The sequence below is a fragment of the Passer montanus genome, unplaced genomic scaffold (assembly GCF_014805655.1).
Source record: "Passer montanus isolate IOZ18808 unplaced genomic scaffold, ASM1480565v1 scaffold10, whole genome shotgun sequence".
In the NCBI taxonomy this organism is placed as follows: Eukaryota; Metazoa; Chordata; class Aves; order Passeriformes; family Passeridae; genus Passer; species Passer montanus.
Window position 1 is genome coordinate 38348841 of NW_024356505.1, and position 19662 is coordinate 38368502.

The 19662-nt window shown below is 43.4% G+C and overlaps 1 protein-coding gene across 5 annotated transcripts in view; it reads left to right on the plus strand.

Annotated features, from left to right (window-relative positions):
* The first annotated feature begins 7 nt into the window (after positions 1-7).
* RHEB (Ras homolog, mTORC1 binding) overlaps positions 8-19662 on the plus strand; it is a 38701-nt gene continuing 19046 nt past the window's right edge. For 3 of the 5 annotated variants that reach the window (XR_005626879.1, XM_039703188.1, XM_039703199.1), the window contains exons 1-2: positions 288-684; positions 18104-18175. Coding sequence is in view for 4 of the 5 variants with exons in the window: in XM_039703188.1 (XP_039559122.1) it covers positions 303-684; positions 18104-18175 (454 nt within the window). In the remaining variant the exon portion in view is untranslated. Of the gene's footprint in view, positions 171-287; positions 685-18103; positions 18176-19662 lie in introns of those variants that run through there. The other 2 variants (XM_039703220.1, XM_039703209.1) reach the window with 2 other exon arrangements.

The window sequence follows — 19662 nt, forward strand, 5'->3', positions numbered from 1 at the left end:
TGCCGCGCCCCCCGCATGTCGCTGGCGCCGCGCCCCGCGCCCCCACAGCCGCCCGCCGCCGCCCTCCGCCGCAGCCGCCGCCGCCCTTGATGTGGTTCGGGGCCGGGCGGGGGAGAAGATGCCGCCGTCCAAGTCCCGCAAGATCGCGATCCTGGGCTACCGGAGCGTGGGTGAGCGCGGCGCGGGTTGCGCGGCGGGGGCGGCCCCGGGTGCCGCCGCATCGCCCTCCCCCGCGGGCGGCGCTTCCCGCCGCCCCGAGCGCGCAGCCGCGGGCCGAGGGAGGGAGCGAGGGAGGCCCCGCCATGGCGGCGCCGCAGAGCTGCGGGCCCGCGGCCGCCCTGCCCTTAATAGGAAGTTTCGCCCCCGCGCTGCCCGGACGCAGCCCGGGGAAGCGGGATCGGGGGAGCTGCCGGGAGGGTTCCTGCCCCGCCGGCTTTGCTGTGCTGGGGGCCGGCTCTATCCAGCGCTCCGTGTGGGGCGAGCCCGGAGAAGGGCGGCGGAGCTGGGGAAGGGTCTGGAGCGCGTGTGCTGTGAGGGGCGGCCGGGGCAGCGCAGCCCGGAGGAGCGGAGGCTCAGGCGGCCCTCACGGCTCTCCGCAAGTCCCTGACAGGAGGGCGCGGCCGGGTGCGAGTCGGGCTCTGGGCAACCAGCATGAGGACACGGCCTTCAGCTGCGCCCGGGGAGGTTTGGGTCGGACGCAGGAAGAATTTGTTCTCAGAAAGAGTGATGGGACACTGGAATGGCAGCCCGGGGAGGCGGCGGAGTCGCCGTCCCTGGAGCTGTTTCAGCAAGGACTGGACGCGGCGCTCAGTGCCGTGGTTGACGCGGTGATGGTGGCTCCCTGGTGGACCTCAGAGCACTTTTCGAGCTCGGTATTTCCGTGATTTAGAGCCAGTTTTAAATGCTGGGGAGGCCAGTCGGGTTCGCTGCCCGTGTCTGGGCTGTTTCTGCCCCAGTTCCTGCTGTTCCCCAGGGCCGCCTCGGCTCCAGGCTGTGCCCGGCGCTGCTGGGACAATCCAGCCCGGGCTCATCGCTGGGACGATCTTCCTGGAAGCGTCCAGCACGAGTCTATAGCAGCTGATAGAGGGTTTTGTTCCGTATGAAAAAGTGTGATCTTTTCTCCTGCATTTGATGGAGAACGGTGTCAGAGGTTTCAGCATTCGGGCTCTTGAAGCAGGGGGGAACAAGCTGTAGTACAGCCGGTGCTAATCGATCAAAGTTAAAAGCATAGATCAATGTGGAAGATAATGTGTGGTTGGGGAAAAAAATGCTACAGAGAGATACTACTCTTGATATAAACGGGGTTTTTACATTGAAAGCAGTGACTATATCAGTAATTTGTCTTATGTGGCACACAGCATAAAGAACCCTTTAAAAAAGCTTTTTTAAATATAAAAAAAGTGGGCTAAAAAGGAGAGCTTTTCCTTTCATTTTGTGCCTAGCTGCAGGCAGGTTGGTGTTAAAAGGATGATGAATTTGTCCAGTCCTTAAACAGAACTGTGAGTAGCAGGTTGATCAGTTTGCACAGTCTGTATGACATCACTTGTTGCACTCTGTTCATTGTCCTGTGTGTTATGTTTTCTTTCTTCTTTGAGCACTGGTGGGAGCAGAGCAATGGGCAGTGTAAGTGGGAAGGGGGAAATGCTTGAAATTCTGTTCTTTGGAAGTCTGTGGTGGGGACTGGGTGTACTTTGGTCCTTCATCTGTTGACATTGACAAGCAGCAGTCAGAAAATCAGGTATTAGTGGAGTGTAAGACTAGTTGAGGAGAAATAGAGTGTAATGTTGTTAGTTTGGTTGGGGATGTGAGCAATAGTACTCATGGAAAGGATGGCCAAAACATTACCTAACTGTTAAGACCTACTGCTGAACTTCTTTAGCTAAAGTTTTCTGGGACTAGTGTGGAATTGGGCTTGATAGGACAAGACCAGTTTTATTAGGAGAGCTTCAAATTGTATGAACATAGAATTAAGGGGGTTTGGGAATCTGGTTTACTGGAATTTTCCTTTCATTGTAATTTAATTTCTTGGCAAATAATTAGGTAAAAGTTCAAGCAGTAGAAATGGGCCATTGAGGTCCCACTTCCATCTTGTAAAGCTGTTAGAAAGGCAGGAAGGTTCACCTGTGAGATTTAGACTGTCCTCTGCTTCCCCAAATATCCCTCCTGAAGTGTAGTAGGATGGAGACTGAGTTTGGCCTCAGGGAAACTTTTGATTAAGTCTTGCTTTGTATTATGATGGCAAGAATATCACTTGAACCCTGGGTAAGAAATAATCTCATTTTAGGACAAGTGTTTGGGTGGTAGAAAAGGAAGTACGTTTCTTTTGGAGGAAATGCTGCATTGTATAGAGGTAATGCTCATTAAATTGGGGAATAATTCCAGAATCCGAAGGACTGGAAGGAAATGCTTTCTACATTTCCTTTTGTAATTCGGGAACAGCATTGTTTTGCCATTAACATTAATCTTGACCCTGGAATTAGGGAGGTTAACTTTGGTGAGTTGTAAAATGCTTGCAGTTTCATAGGTTGGCCCTGAATGCTGAGGTGACCTGCTCTGGGAAGCTGGGTGTTACTGCAGCATTTGGGATGAAGCTGTCATAAAACAAGGAGCTTTTTCCCATATCTCTCTCACTTAGGTGCTGAAATAACCAGGTTTTGATGATGTATGTCAAGCAGGGAGCTTTTCCCTACAGCTGTGGGTCTCTCAGGTTACCAGTGTGTACAGTGAAGGGTGGGCACGCCCTCCCTGGGGATTTGTGAAACAGGGTCTGAAAATTGCACTGGATTCGTGCTAAGGCCTTGTTTATTTTACTTACATTAAATTTTAATTGTATCCCGGTGCTGTTGTCAGGTAAACTGGAGGTTGGGAGTGGTATTCTGGTATAATAGTTCTCAGAATAGAAAATTCAGGAGTCTGCTTGTTTGAATACACTCCCTCTATCTTTCAACACCGCCATCAAGCCTTTCATATGTGAAACTCTTATTCTTTGCTGATGGGAGAGATCACAGTGGCAGCCTCGTGAATTCCCAGGCAGTCATACTTTCTGAGATGCAGACAGAGTATTTGCCAGGAGCTTTAGGAGTTGTTTTTTGGTGAGGAAGACTATCTGTGGATATAGCATGCAGGTCGTGGCACGATGTGAGACAAAATCACACAAGAATGTCTCTGTTGGTTTGCTCAGGCTTAAATTGGCCTAAGAAAGTTAAATTCCATTATGTAAGTGTGCTTGTCTCAGCAAGGTTCTGAGTAGAAATCAGATGGATTTCATCCCAAGATCTGAGTTTCACAGCAGAGGAACTTGACTTCCATTACTGTTAGCTGGGAAGTGACCAGAGTGGATCAGCTGTTTGATATTTGATTCTGGAAGAAATCTGTCTTGTGCATGATGAAGCATAAAATTTTATAAAGTTACTGCCTTCACTAAAAAGAATCTTCATATTTGTGTTTTGGTCATAACTTAATATCCCAAATATAATTGGAAGTAATGGATTTGCTTGGAAATAAATCAAGCAGGACTAAGATTTGCTGAATCTTTTTAGAGTAACAGCCTCTCTAAAAGCAGGGTAGAGTCACCAAAAATGCTTTGTGCTCAGTTTCATTCTCTTTCTGTTTATAGAACAGATGTGCAAATTCAGACCACAAATGCCTGTAGGAAAGAAGAAGTTTCTTAGATCATCTTGTAAAGTACCTTATTACTGAGATTCCATGTATTCTATTGAATGGATGGATTTAAGATAAGCAGGAAGGTATTGTTTGGATCAGCTCCTTCAGTTGTAGGTCTTTATCTCAGCCCAGTTTCTTTTGTGCTGTTTGGGTAAGTTGTGCTGCTGGTTTTACAGATGTACTTGCAGAAACAGGAATTCTCTTTCTGAATTTTACAAGTTTGGACTGGTCATCTGAAAGTGCTGTCCTGGGCACTTTATGGCTCTGAGGGGAAAATCCAGTTAATAATAGGGAACTTACCTATTTTCTGCCCTGGATAAATAAATCAACTTCTTTTGTGTGTGTAGGTGTAGAGCAGACCATGCTGCAGGCAGAAGTAGTCATGGTCTGACTGCGGCATGCAGGTATCAAAAAAAAACTCTCTGATGGAACAAAATGATCTGTCAGGATTGGATTTGTATGAAAGGCTTCCAGGTGATTGTATCCAGCTAAAAAAATTCCTCTGCCCCCTCCACTTTGCTTGAAAAGCAAGAAGGCAGAAAAAGCAGTAACTTCAATATGAACCTGTAAATAGTAAAAATAATTGTTATGGCAAAACGTAGCTCAAAAACACGAGTTGTGTGACTATCAGGAGGTTAGCAGTGTAAAATGGAGCTGGGGCTTTGCTGTTCTGTCTGAAAGATGGCATCTGCTCTCACAGCAGCGTTCCGCCCCGAGCAGGGATCCCTCTGGGATTGGACGGGGAAGTGGTAATTTTAGCAGGCGATAAATTGCCCGTGTAAATGTCAACAGAGGAGGAATGGAGAAATTACCGCTGTCGTGTGCTGTAATTTGGTTTACACAATCGGCTGCGTCCGCAACATGGGAAAGCCTGAGATTTCCCAGGAAAATTGGGCGCTTCGGGAGCCAGCTGATATGGAAGGTTACGTTTTGCTGTCCCTTGTGAGGTGCCAAGATGACTTCCACAGCCCTTCCCTGGCCAGGGCCGCCGTTGGCTCTGCCAGGGTGCGGCAGTGCTGCAGGAGGAAAGGTTGCAGCTCCCGGGGGGCCGGGATGAGGCTGGAAATGCCAGCTGTAATTGCATTTCGGTGTTCGTGGCTGCGATAGTGGCTGCAGCAGGGAAAGTTGCTACACAGCCTTTGATAGCAGTAGCTGGAAGCACTAGAGGCAGCATGTTCAGCTGTAATATCAAGCCACCGTAGGGTTATTTGAGGACACTGCTCGAGGATTAACTCTTAAACTGCCTGCTCTGATCTGTCAATGGCAACACTTGCACGTTTTGCTTGTATGTATGGGGGCGTTTTGGTGTTTGATTACACAACTTGAAGTTAACATCGACAGGAAAAGCCAAGTGAAATGTAGATCCTGTAATTTATAAGCTATATAAAGTTGGAGCTCTTCATTTAGACATACTACACTGCCTGGAGTGTAGGCTCTGGCTGAAGCAGCCACCTCTGCGGTACAGGCTGCTGCGGAAACTCGGCGTGACCACGCAGCCGGGATTAGAAGAGCAGCCTAAAAAGTGATAAATGCCATTATGATTAATTTCCTGTAGCTCTCCTGAAGGTGACATCCAAGGGCGTGCTTTAAAAACTGCTCAACTTAATTGTGTATTCCATCCAAAATCGAAACAGCTTCTCTGTGGGATGTTCATAATGCACTCAGGCTCTGCGAATCCTGCATGAGTCAATTGGCTGGTGTCATCTCAAATTTTCCTAAATCAGAAGCTGCAGACGTGAAGCGTGGTGTGTAAAAACACGAAGTGGCCCTTGTCAGTCATGAATTGGTCTCCTTAAGGATTTGAGAGGTTCCCTTTTGTTTTCCAAGGTCTGTATTTGAAGTGAATGGCAGATTTGTTGTGAATTTGATAATGTGAGAAAGCAAAATCTGCTTGCTGTGTTTGGGAGATGGTTGTTCCTTAAAATTTCTTGCTTTCAACCCTGGTCAGGACATTGGCATTACACTGTGGCTCCTGCCCATTGAGGGCAGCTCTCCTCTAAATGAGGGCATGTGGGATAGGGGAAAAGGGAAGTGTGGACAAAATCAATGTTTTATGTTGCCTAGGAGACCTTTTAACAAGATTTCAGATTATTACATGTTTACTAAAAGCATTAATATGGACTGTTAGGGGTTGCATTTCCTTTTGGAGAAGTACAAAGTGCGGTGGATGCTGAAATGGGGTTTTTGTGGGGTAAAGTGGCTTGTATTGAACTTTTCACAAGGAAGGAAACTGAGGCAGTTTTTGAACAAAGTGCTAAAACAGGCTTTCAGGTGCAGCTTTTCTCAAGAAACATCCAAACCACTTTCTTTTTTTAATTGCCACATAATGAAGCAGATGCAAATGAACTCTGGAGGGGGACACCTCTTGGCCCAAATTGGGCTAATCCTGCACTGTGGCTGGAAGTCAGACCTTGCTGGCCCTGGTATGATGGAAGGCTGTCCGCCAGCTCAGAGGAGTGATTTATTTAAAAAATAAAGCAACCAGGAGGGAAACTTTTTGTATCCTTCAGCTGGTTGGCTCAGTGAGTGCAGCCTGACAGGGGGAATGGGGTCAGGAGCACAGGATTTTGGGGGAGGGTGGTGTAGGCTCTTTGTAGAAGTGCAGACTTCTTGTCAGACTTGCTATGGAACCACATCTGTTTTCCTCCACCACCTGAGACAAGCATGGATGCCTTTTGGTCAACTCTCATCAGTCAGACTTGCTATGGAACCACATCTGTGTTTTCCTCCACCACCTGAGACAAGCATGGATGCCTTTTGGTCAACTTTCAGCAGTGGAACTTCTGAACTGAATGTGTTCTCTTGAGGGAAAAAGGTGGCCTTGTGCAGGTGGTGAGATGTGTGCTAGGGAGCCATGGGGAAACTAAGTTCTTGAAGGTTCTTGTTTAAATAACCTTCTGTAGTCAAATCTAATCAATTCATGTGGAATTGAGGAAAAAAAATATTTGACCTGGGGTAAACCTAAACCTTGTTCTAAAAGTCTTTAAATTCAGATGGTGCCTCAAGTGATACAATCTGGAATTTTCTGGAAACACGTGCTAGTAAAGATGTTGGTGGATCAAAGCCAAAGCTTCAGGAAAAGACCTCTAAGAACATGGAATCCAGCCCTTAACCCAGCACTGCCAGGTCCACCACTAAACCTTATCCACACACCTTTTAAATCCCTCCAGGGCTGGTGGCTCACCTGGTTCCCTCGACAGCCTGTTCCAGTGCTTGACAAGACTTTCTGTGAAGAAATTTTTCCTGTTATCTAATCTAAACCTCTCCTGGCACAATTGTTTTCTCTTGTCCTATTGATTATTTATATGGGAGATGAGGCTGACTTCCCACTTGGCTACAACCTGTCCAATGAAGTGAAAGGCATTCGGAGTCACTGATTTCCTTCCTGAGTGGAAAGCCAGTGGAAACAAATCTAAACTGTGTTGCTTCTCAGCATGGTCTTCTGTCTTGGTAGGATACCTTTCAAAGTATCTGTGTCTTGCAAATACTGGCTGACTCCTCCTTTGGTTGTGTTTATGGGCACTTGGAGCTCAGGGATGAATCACAGCTACTTCATTGTTGAAATGCTCTGGTTTTTCCTCAGTTTCCCATACACACATTGATTGCTGGGCATGTACATTTTAAGAAATGAAGGATGCTGGATGAGACAGTGGTGAATGAAGCATTGGTGCAAACATGACACAGGTTCTGAAAATGCAGATTTTGGATTATGAAGTACAGTATTCCACAAGATGAAGTTAGGACAAGCAAAAGATCTGCTTGAGCCTTGGGGGCTCCTGCAAAAGGGAAGTCTGCTAGATTTTCTGGTGGGACTTCTTGTGTGAATTAGAGAACTTGAGGCTAGAACAAAAAGAGGAAATGTACAGCGGTTTGATTTAGGTGGAATCATCAGGAGTTTGTGGGTAATAGCCAAAGGTTACGAGGCATAAGACTAAGTGCATGATTTCTGAAGGGCTTCTAAGGAATGAAAGATCCTGTGTGACACTTGGAGGATTAGTTCAGAAAAGTTGTGGTCTATGTTGAATAGATACCAGCTGCAGAAATCACAATTCCCTGATAGATTATACTTTAAACAGTGAATTTTTCTTTCAACACTGTTTTTAAATATGACACTAAAATCTCAAGGATTGAGGAGTCAGTATTTCTGGGATGGTTGTCACTGTTGTTGGGTATTTTAGATTACAGCAACCAGAACATCGCGCGTGCCAAACTTAGTTATTTGTGTTCTGTGGGGTATGGAGTTAAATTAATTTTAATTTGGGAAAAGATGGAATATATAAGTGGTCCTCAGTGTGTGGATGTAAACATGTGCAAGTGTAATACAAAATTAGGATATGAAAGTGTCTCTTGACAGCGTTGTCTCCAGAGTTAGTGGGATACATCTGTCTAGCTTCAACAACTTGTCAGATTGTATTGCCAAAACTTCATTCAATATGTATGACCTCCTTTAAAGGTACTCTTGCTGTATGCAAAAGAGCTGGGATGCATAATATGAAGGAAAACTCCATTAAATCTGCCCTACAAGCTGTCAAAACAATCAAGCACTTGACATTAATGCAGTAAAGTGTATTTTGCTTCAAGGCTTGTTATTCCATCAATAACAAATTTTTGGTCTTCTGAAATCTGTTTCAAAATTAGCATTTTTTAATTAGAACTGGAAGTTTCTGCTTTGAAATGTGCATATAAACAAGCACCATGTTTCTTAGTGTGCTGAAGTACCTTATTCTTCATTGCTGTCTTGGAAATGGTGTTTGCTTCTTTTGTATGGTTTGACCCTGGTGAATAAATTCAAAAGGAAGGTGTTGGTTGTGCTGTTTCCACCTTCATATTTTGAGAAAAAACATCAAAACTCTTCATAAACCTTTTGAGGTTGCTAAACTTAAGTATAAAAATGGTTCAGTTGGAAGGTAGTGCAAGTTTTTCTGGACAGTGAAGGTAGGAAGAAAAAGTTGTCTGAATATTTCAAAATCTTGTTCCTTATACAGAGTATATAGGAGTCTTAGGGCACCTCAACCTTTTTTCTGCTTGTTCTTCTACAACTGCACATTTTTATCACTTTTATCCCCACTTTTAGTGTGGTGATAGGACAGAGGAGGAGCTAATGTAAAACTTGCAGAACTGATGGGTTGAGGTGCAGACGGACAAATAGAATGTTCTGCTGTGTCTCCTGAAGCCTGAGCTGACTTCAGGAGTCAAAGCTCAGCTGCTTGTCTAAGCTGTGTGGTTGTGCTAGAGAGGCACTGGAAAGTGAAGTATCCAGCTTGTGTTTGCAAGAGCTTCCTCAGGTGCTGGAGCAGGACTGGCTGGAAGATGCTTGACTTGTGGAAAAATGGAAAAATAAGTTATTTTCAAGTTGCAGGCATCATCCTTATTTTTCTTCCTGAGATACTTTCAGGGGGGGTTTGAGGGAGGTGGGAGTGAGATGGCAGTGGTGAGGTTTTTTTTGATTTGTTCTGTGTTTTTCTTCTTCCCTGCAAAGGTCAGAATTTTGTGTTGTGACCTTTTAGTACTACATAATATGAAAACTGAGAATAGGCAAGTATGATTCTTATCCAAAACCTCTTAATTTGAAGCACCTAATGAGCCAACAGATGGATACGTGCTGGTTAGGGAGGTGAGAAGGCCAGCTGGCTGTCATGGCAGGCAAGAATTTGATAGCAAGATACAGCAAATAGGTATTCCTATCTTCTATCTTCTCTGCCCTGTGGCAAAATCAACTATGTCATGTTGTATCTGACAGATCTTTGGCTTAAATTCCCATAACATTTCCCAAGGTTGGGGGCTTTAATGATTCTTCTGGTATTCTACATGATGTTATTCTTACCCTGGAGCCTTATTTTCACCCTGCTGTTTTACCCATGGGCATCAGGCAGAGATTTTGGTATATTATTACTTTATTAGTACTTTAAACCTGCCTTCCTGTTGACAGATTGTCCTCAGTATTCAGCAGCTACTCTTGGGTAGATGGGTAAGTGTGTAAATGCAGGAGGCTTGCAGCCAGCCTTGGTGGGGAGGGGCTGATGACTAACTCCAGCTGGGTGAAGTGCAAGGCTGTGAAGATGGCATTTAACAGATTGTGGCTTTCTTCAACCCTGAGAAATAGAGGGGAGGAGCTTCCTTGATCAGCAGAAGTAAGATGGAAGGTGCCCGTGCGGTTAATTCCGAGAAGATATAGAGCTGAAATGGAGAAGAGACAAAAGTAACAACAAAAAGCCACCAGAACCTGTGGTGTAGAGGAAAGAACAGTTCAGGCACACATTGGTTTTATGTTAGTGTGGTTATGTATAGATCCACTGGGGTAGCACACAAGAAATAGTCAAGGCTCAACAATATAAACATTAATCAAAACTCTGCCAGTTGTGGACAGAGATGTGATGGAGTTGACCATGTCTTGCTCTGCTGGAGAAAGAGTCAACACAACTCTTTCTTTCTCAGTATCCCCAAAGACCACTTTCCCTGTTCTGTGCTGAGAGATGTTGGTGTTGCAGGGTTGGAACTGCAGTGCCTGATGCTTCATGCAGCCCTGGGGCCTTCCACCTTGCAGGAATAGCAGGTGAATGGTGCTGTCTGCTGATGTTGGGTGCTGGTAGCAGCTGTCCATGGGTGTCAGGGTTTATTGGCCATGTGCATTGCTGGTATTGCCTTTGTCAGACCTTGGACCATCAGTGGTGACACAAAGAGCCTGAAACATTGACTGACCACCTAGCAGGTACACACTGCTTAAGGAGGAAGTTTTTCACAGAAAGAGTGGTCAAATACTGGAATCATCTGCCCAGGGAGGTGGTGGAGTCACCATCCCAGGATGTGTTTAAAAAAAGACTGGATGTGGCACTTGGTGCCATGGTCTAGTTGAGGTGTTAGAACATGCATTGGACTCGATGATCTTAAAGGTCTGTTCCAACCTAGAGATTCTGTGATTCTGTGCTGCAGAGTGGAGCTGTCTGTTGTTGCCAAGGTCTTTTAATGGCTATTGTGCAGCTTGATTTATGTATTGTTATGATGTGTTGTACACATAGCCTGCCCTTGTGGGCACAAATCACTTGTATCTCCAGCTTTTGCTGTGAACTTTCTGCAGAGTAAGGCTGAAACTTCTTAGCAGTAGTTACAAAATGTGCATCACATGATCTGATTGGATAATGTTACCAAGAGATGGAATATTGCCATTACTCTCCTGTCAGGATTTTGTCAGGTGATAAGATGGCCTTCTGCCATCTTATAACAAGGGAAAGAGAAGTACAGCTCTTACTATTCTTGCAGTTCCAGGAAGATCCTGAAGCCCCCTGGTCATATACATTTCAGTAGTACTGCCAAGATGGTCTGTTCCTCACCCATTTCAGCTGCTTTTGGTATTACTTGGTGTTACAGTATGCTCAGGGTCATGTTCCTAGACTTGTGTTTTTAAATGATGCCGGGAAAGGTTTACTGACATTTTCAAAGATTTGGCTCTCTGCTTGGTGGTGTCTGTAAGCAGTGATTGGTGTGTGGTGGCCACAGTGTTGGCAACTGTGAATGAATCCTATGGCTCCAGTCCTCAAGGTCTGTTTTAGGGAAGACCTGCATGTCAGTGGAACTGAGGTCTTTCATCTTGGTAATGCTTCTCTTTCTCTCTTACTGGTCTGAAAATGCAGGTGAGATGTGTGGAAGGGTTCATTCTGTATCATTACAGAACTTGACTGTTTAACAGGCAGTGTCTGTGTAGAGGGTGTAGAGCTGGTGCTGTGACTGCAGCTGGAATGATTCACTTGAAGAAAGAATGGCAATTTAGGTTGTACATACCAGAAATCCTTAGCTGCAAGAAAGAAGTGACTGGAATTTGGGAGTTTGATCCCTTGTGTGGAAACTAAAACCTTGAAGATAGAAAAGTTGAATGCATTAAAGCAAGAGAGATGTGTTATTTCTAATGACATAGCATTTAAAACTGATTTAATGATGAAACAATGTCAGTTCCTGAAAGGATCTTTCAAAGTCATTTCATTTCATGTTGTATATACCCAATGATCCAAGGAAAGGTCAAGTTTATTCAAACACCTAATGAGCTGCTTGAAGTGTGTGTATAGGGAGAAAGGACTTGGATTCTACCCAGCAGCAGAAGTTGAATTTTGCCCCTTTGGAGAGGAAGTCAGTACAAATTTCAGGCTCTTTACCTTTAGGTGTGTCATAAACTGCAATGTTAGGGTCTGATCTTTAAGATTAAGAAACTTCCCTTTAGAAGTTATTAGGGTTTAACCCATTGGGCAGCTGAACACCACACAGCCATTCATTCAGTCCCCAGAGTGGGACTGGGGACATAGGTGAGGAAAAAGATAAAATGGAATTGGGATAAAGACAGTTTAATAGGACAGAAAGGAAAGGTAAATAATAGTAATGGTAAAAGAATACACAAGTGATGCACAACGCAGTTGCTCACCACCCACCTACTGATGCCATTGAATTTCTGCTGCCACCTGAAATATTTTAAGCCTTGTGCTGTGGGAAGGTGCTGCAAAGATGCACAGTTTCTGCAGGACGTCTGAAGGGAATACAGAAGATGGTATTTATCCGAGAAATACAGGTTGACTGTCTGGGGTAGGAATATCTGAATTTCCTTTGCAGTTAAGGAACACCAGGATGCAGTTCCCCTGACCTGTTCAAAGCATCTTCAATGCAGTCAGGTTTGCATGCATTCCACGGCCTGGTGAGGTATATGCCACAGAGGTTGTTGTTTTGGGGTTTTTTTTGGAAGCTTTGTAACACCTTTTCCCATCTTTGACAACTGACAGTAAACACATGGAATTAAAATTCATGTAACTTATTAAAAGGGAAACAGGAGGAAAGCTGCAGCCTGGTGCTTTTCTGCCAGCAGGGGTAATAAGTAGAGGTAACTGGACTGTATGCTAAAATAACTAAAAGATTTCTTTTGACAGTCCTTTACTATAGTTACTGACTTTATTGGAGACAAAATGGACTGTCTGGAAGTATAAGTCATAGCAGGAATGCGATGGAATTTTTCTCTACATACTTGTTTGGACATGTAATCCATTGCAACACAGTTTAAGTGAGCATTGAGGGATGAGCACTGCTGTAGGATGGAACAAGCCTGCTGCTAAATATCAGGAATAAAGCACATGCTCTCTTCTTGCTTTCTTTACAGGAAATGTGATCTAGATAGCATTAGGACTCTTGGCTTGTGTTCAGAAGGCTCGTTGCTGCCGACCTAGCAAAGGCTGCAAGTACTCCTGTGAGTGTGACCAATTGCTTTGAGATCTGAGGAAAATAAAGGAAGCCATGTGGCTTTGTTTCTAAATGACTGCTCTCAGATTTCCTCTGGCTTGCAGAGGAATACCTTTGATAAACCTCAAGAAGATTGTGCAATGCAGATGGAAGGGAAACGAGCACCTCCCAGCAGGCTCATGCCCTTGGGTGTTGCAGACCATCATGTGCAACTCCTCCTTTACAGCAGAAGGTCCTCCAACTTTCACTCCCTCAGAATTACAACCTTTAGTCTGTCCTCCAGAAACTCAGAGAGCATGTTGAGAGAAGTGCCACCACTCTGTTGCAAAAGCATGAGTATCATGAGCAAGTGTAGGAATTGGGGAAGAGTTTTATCTCTAAGCATTAGAAAATAGTTTTCTAATCTTGTTTCTGTAATGTTGACATCGCAAGGAAATCGCTACAAAAATGTATAAAACTACAGCTCAGTGAAGATGCTTATATATAATTCCTCATGATTAAAAGTCTCATAGTAGAATTAAGTTGCATCTAAGTAAAACACAAACTACTCATTGTATTGCTGCCTCCAGAGATTTAGAAACAGAATTTTTATTGACCCAGATGTATAATTTTTATAGTCATTAGACTAATTCACCAAATACAAAGCAATGATCAGCAAAACAGGAACTACACAGCCATAATTAGTACCTGGGGGGTATCTTAATTAACTGTAGAAAGGATGTGGCCTGAGATGAATGATGAGCTAGTGATGGGTTCTGAGATAGTCTGCAATCTTGTGAGAGGATCTTTGTCAGAGAGGGGTGCTGCAATTCTCTTTGCTGCCCAGTCAGCCTCCATGGGCTCCAGGAAGTCGTTCAGTCCCTCTCTGTGCTGTGGGGATGGATAATCTGCACTGTGGAAATGCCAGTGTCTCCTTTTTTGTGCATCTTGGTATTGCGAATTAAAGAAGATAAAGATCCCAACATTCAAATTAAATCAAGTGTATCTTTTGGTTAGAAAACTTCATCTCTGTGCAGTGTGAGTGCAGCCAGACTTACCTAATTTGATGTGGCTGACAACATTTCATTATGAAATTTGTTGAGTGCTTTTTGTGGCAAGGCCTAAAGTAGTTCTGTGGGCAAGACTGGGTAGACTTAAAGACAATCTAAGGAGGCTAACTAGGTAAGTCTAGTTACCAAGCTGGTCTAGAGACTAGCTTAGGTAAGGTGCTATGCCTGTGGTAGGAGTAGATGAGATTCTGCCAGCTGTTAAGTGTTTAATGATCACGCAAACTACATAACCATGCGTTTTAATAGCAAAAGATGGGTTAAAGAAACTGCATCTCCACTGCCAACAGAACTGCAGCTCTTCAGTAGCTGTTGTTCTTGAGCAGGACAAACTGTTTACTGATGCCTTGTGTGGGCAGTTGCAAGGATTGAGAAACCCTTCCTGTTGAGATAAGCTGCACTGTGCTGCCCGTGGCCGTGGGCAGCTGTGCAGCCCTGCTTGCACAATGCCCTGCTTGTGGAGCTGTTGTTTGACTTACTCGCTGCCTGCTTGCATCATTTTTGTCTCCTGGCTTTGGGGAGTAGTTGGATGCCGATGAGAGTTGAATCTGGGCTTTCCCTGTGCCTGCTGCAAGGAGCACAGGGTGTGGGATGGGGACAGCAGGCAGGTGGTGGTGCACAGGAGAGGGGCATGACCCCTTTGGGGAGGCCAGCTGTCCCCGAGCCCACCCAGGCTCCATTACTCATCTGTTTGGTAAACTGCCTAGTGTTGTAAAGCCTGAATTTTAAGGCTAGATTATAAATACCACAGTCCTTGTCCAAGTAGTAAAAAGCATGAGTAAAACACAATTTGGCAATTGTTTTGTCTTGACAATTGCAATGGCATTTGAAACTGATGTGCCGTGATTGCACTAGTCAGGGTGTTTATGGGATGCTCTGCTTTATGGTGCAAGTGATCTAGTGTATGAACAGAAACACATACAGCGTTAGTTTTTGAGCTGGCTTTCTGTCTGAAAATCTGCTCCTTTCCTGTTTTGACAGTGGAAAGTCTAGTGTATGAACAGAAACACGACAGCGTTAGTTTTTGTGCTGGCTTTCTGTCTGAAAATCTGCTCCTTTCCTGTTTTGACAGTGGAAAACTCTTTTCTTTACCACTCTCACAGTAAATAATGAATTGTGTATGCAAATACACTTTGGGTACTTCTGGACAACTTGAGCTGAGTTTTCAGTTACCTGAGACTTGTATTCTGAACATTCATGAAACCCATTTCTTGCAGCCGTTCTCTTCTGTGCTGTTCCTTCAGGGAGAGGGAGAGTCAAGTAAAGTTGGAGGATTTTGCTTACAACTCTGCCATGGAGTACCTGGTGCTTTGAGTTACTGTAGCAAGGCTGTGCACCGAGCTTCCAGCCTTGCTTCACTCATGTCACTTCTCCTTTTGGTCTCAATGAATGTTTATTTTCTTAAAACTCAAATACAGTGGATATGTTGAATTTACCAGCATGGAGGATGCTGCTCTGCACAGAGCTTCCAGCCTTGCTTCAGCTCATATCGGTTCTCCTTTTGGTCTCAGTGAATGTTTTATTTTCTTAAAACTCAAATACAGTGGATATGTTGAATTTACCAGCATGGAGGATGCTACAAGGAGAAGCTTAGCAAACTACAAAAATGTGTGGCTGCGTTCCAAATGAAGATACATTAGAGCTGAGCCTCTTTGAGGTGTGCACCCTTGAGTAATGAGCTAATCAAGCCTTTGCTGCTGGTGTCAGACTGCCTGGTGCTGCTGAGGCTGCGGTGTGCCCCTGGTGCCTGCACATGCAGCCAGCCGTGTGTTCCCTGCTGTGCCCCGAGATGGAGCTGGCAATTGGCAGGGACGTCGTGTTTGTGTTGCAATCCTTGCTGAAAGCCTTGCCTGATCTTTCTGGGGCAAGAGCAGATAGGAGCTAAACTGTCAGCTTGATTTTCCGCTCTGGCCGTGAGCATAGGTCAAAGACCTGGAATAAAACCTGTGGGACAAAGTTCAAGCCAAGCTGTTGGTCACAGGGTTCTGCCTGCTGCTTGCTCATGGGCTGACACACAGGGTGTTAATGACTCAGGGTTTAGATTTCTCGTGTCCATGGAAGCCTTGCTTTAGTGGGATTCAGTTGCCTGCACTTCCCCGGGGGGTGGGTGCTGAATCCCAGACTGGAGAGTTTCCCTGTGCCTCGTGGAAGAAAGCAGCCTTGCTCTCATGATCATGAACACATCATTACTGGAAGGCTTGTTATGAAGCTTGGAGGAATTTAGGAGGAGAGTGTTGGAACACTGGTTTTATCTGTTTCCTCTTCTGTCACTGTTAGGAGGAAAGCAGTAATTAATACAGCTGGGTGTGAAATGCAGCATTTTCTGTTGGCTCTGACTTCTTTCTGCTATTCAGTTTCCAGGCTTAGCACAGACAGACGGCAGCAGTCAAGTCTTTCAGTTAGTTCAGAATCCTTCTTAGGAGGAAAAAAATTCAGTTATGATCTTTACTGAACAGTCTTACCTTGAGGATCTAACAGCCTAATATAGGGGTAATTAACCTTTTTTTTTTTTTTAAATTGAGTGTTTAATGTGCTGGTATTGGCAAAGAACCTGGGAGCATGAACTCTGGGTAGCAACTTCATAAGTTTATAGCTAAAGGAGAAATAGCTTGAAAGTTTGCTCACTTTCTAAACGGTGTCCAAAATACACAGTTCCAGAAAGTTCCTGGGAGGCACAGTTTCAATCCTTAATCTGACTTTATTAGGAAGATTTGGGGGTGGGATGTGTGAGCCTTGCTGGAGCAGCAGTTTAAAGTGAAATATCCTCTGTCAACTCGTGCACTGTGAGCGTGACACCTTCAGTTGAGGTGTTAGATAAGACCAGGAAAAATTATCTGAAAAATTTGATGTTAGAAAAAGCAACTCAATAAAATCTTAGTGATGGTTGGTCTTTGTGGGGTTTGTCTGGAAATTTTTTTAGCATTGTTTCTTGAATAAATTGTCATGATTGATAGGAGACAGCAAAGGGGTAAGCATGGCAGAGAATGAAATGGAAGGCTGGTTTTTTAATATCTCCTGGAGGAATGCTTAGGAAAGAACATTTTCTGACTTCTGGAAGTGGGCAGTTTTTTACCCAAAGCAATTTATTCTTTTAAACAATAATACTGTATATTTCCACCACAACGTTGGTTACTTAAGAGGTCGTTGAGAGGTTTCCACTGAGTCAGGTGGTTTTGAGTCAGAATTTTAACTTGAGGTTGTATTTTGTTTGTGTTTCTTGATGATGAAAAGAGTATAAAGGAGCATGAAGAATGTGCTCGTGTCCAAAAGCAGCTAATGCACTTGGCAGATTTGTAAGAGGGTATTTGTCCAGTAAACATAATGTAATAGGATCTAGGAGATTCCCAAATGTAGATGATGTGCTGTAATGGAAATTGTGTTAAGGCTTCACTAATGCTTTGAGAAGTCTTCAGCTGCAGAGCTTTAAAGGTGCTTTTTATGGTCAATGTATGTGATTCACCATCTTATAAAATATGTCAAGACTAAATGAGTTGTCATTTTTTCAGTCTTGCTACGAAGTTCAGTGCTCTGCATTACTCTTTAAGTGAAATGGGGGATGTTGTCTTCTAAAGTAGCAGTTAAATGGCTTTAAAGAAAAATCCAATTATGCCACTTCAGTCACTGCTTAAAATACAGCATCCACTGGCCTCTTGTGGTGTGGCAATAGGAAGATTAATAGGAGAGTATATTGGTCTCAAGAATTTTGAGATCATCCTTTTGTCATGGGAAATCTCTCCAGTCTCCCAGTAAAACCAAATTTGGCTAATTCGATCCAAGTTTTCTCTGTGGTTACTGAAAATTATTTTGAATTTTACTTGCTTCTTGACAGAAAAATGTTCCAAGTATATCAGTTTGTTAAATTTAGTTCTATGAGGATCATGCACTGCTGCTTTTAGATTTCTTTTAAACTGGAGGAGTCATTTAAATTATGCCCTGTTAAAACAAAAGCAGAACACATGCTGAACAGCTTTTGCACTGCTTTTTATATGTTCAGGAGACCCAGTTACTAGAAATAGGCACTTAAATTAAAAATAGGTCAGTTGTCATGTATAGATAGTTTAAATGAACCACACAGAGCTCATATTGGATAGATAGAAAATTGGCGTGTCTACTAGTAAGCAGTGACGTGAGAACAATCAGGAGACTTTGTTTCATTCCAGATTTTTCTTTGCTTTGCTTTACAGGAAAATCTTCACTGACGATCCAGTTTGTGGAAGGACAGTTTGTTGATTCATATGATCCAACCATAGAGAACAGTAAGTAAAAAACTTCCAAGCTCCTCTTCTGTACCAAGCTGGGTTATACATATTACTGGTGTGGGTATTTACATATCAACATTAAAGTCCATTAATTGCCACAGAAGTTTTATTATTCTTTTGAAGCAATGCTACATTGTTGCAGCATGGAAATCACTGTGTGCATATTTCTCTAGACAGCTGAACTTTTAACATTAAATGAAGAGGCACCTAATGAATCTGGCTAAAATGTACCTCCTTGTATTTTATGTGTGTTGTTGAGCATCTGCTTCCCCTGATGTACTTGTGGCACTTTAAATTCCTTCCATCACACTATATGAAAATGTGCCACCAAATACAAATATTCCAGAGTCTCACCTAAGGTCAGTATATCCAGATGAGCAGAAAGGCAGCAATACCCATCAGGATTAAACCACTTAGAAGGTAGGCTACGTGGCTATGATACATGATAATCTTTTCAATTCCTCCTTTCCAGCAGCTGGATAACAAGGCTGCTACACAATCAGCTTGCTGCAAATACTGGGTGTTTGACTTGTCAAGTGTTTTTTTTTCCTCTTAGCAGTTCTTTTAAAAATAATTTTAGTACCTTTGTGAGTAGCTGGCGTAGCAGGTGAGTAAAGACTAAGGCTAAAAATGTGCCAAGAGGAAAAAGTCATTTCAGAGGTTACCTGGCATTCATTACAGTCCAGCCACCTCTTTCTGAGCTAGCAGTGGCCATAAAGTACTTCAACAACTGCAGTGCTGGGCTGAGTAACTTGATCATGTTGGCTTACTTTAGTCATGTGGCAAATAAAAGTGGTTTCAGGATTGTAGCCCTGGGGTTCTTGTAATTTAATGACTTGTGTAGCACACATTTTTAGTGTTTTGAACTTATGCAGTAGGATGTTGAGTCTGTGTGATACTCTGGAAGCTTGAATGAAGTAATCAGCAGAACAAGGGGTTTTTTAATATATATATATGGTATATCATTACATCAGTAGCTATCAGAATATTTTACTTGGGATTATTTTATTGCTTAGAACTAAAATTCAAATGCTATTTTTTGAGGAACTATAAATTTGTTTTAGCAAGTCAGAGTGGATAATTTGGCCCTTGGTCTGAATGTTAGCTCTTACACAGATATTAATACTAACACTTTCCATCATCCTTTTTTACTTTGTTTGAATTATAAGTCAGGTATGTCTTGAATTAAAGCTGCTAGCAAAATACTGGGGTTTAAGCTTCTCTGTTTATAATCTTAATTCAGTTGGGGCAGGTTATTTTTCACTGTCTGTGCCATATAAATGCAAATTATTTAAAGTAATCTCTTAGTTTTATGCAGCTGCATGTGAATGAATAAAGACTGAGAGACACAAAGTCTTTACAAAATACTGAATCTGTGTCTTGTTTTAGGATTTTGACACCTTGGTACAAGATTTGTCTTGTTTCATCCTTTACCTGTTGTCTGTAGCTGCTGCTACAGTTTGTAACTCTGTATTTGTGTGCCT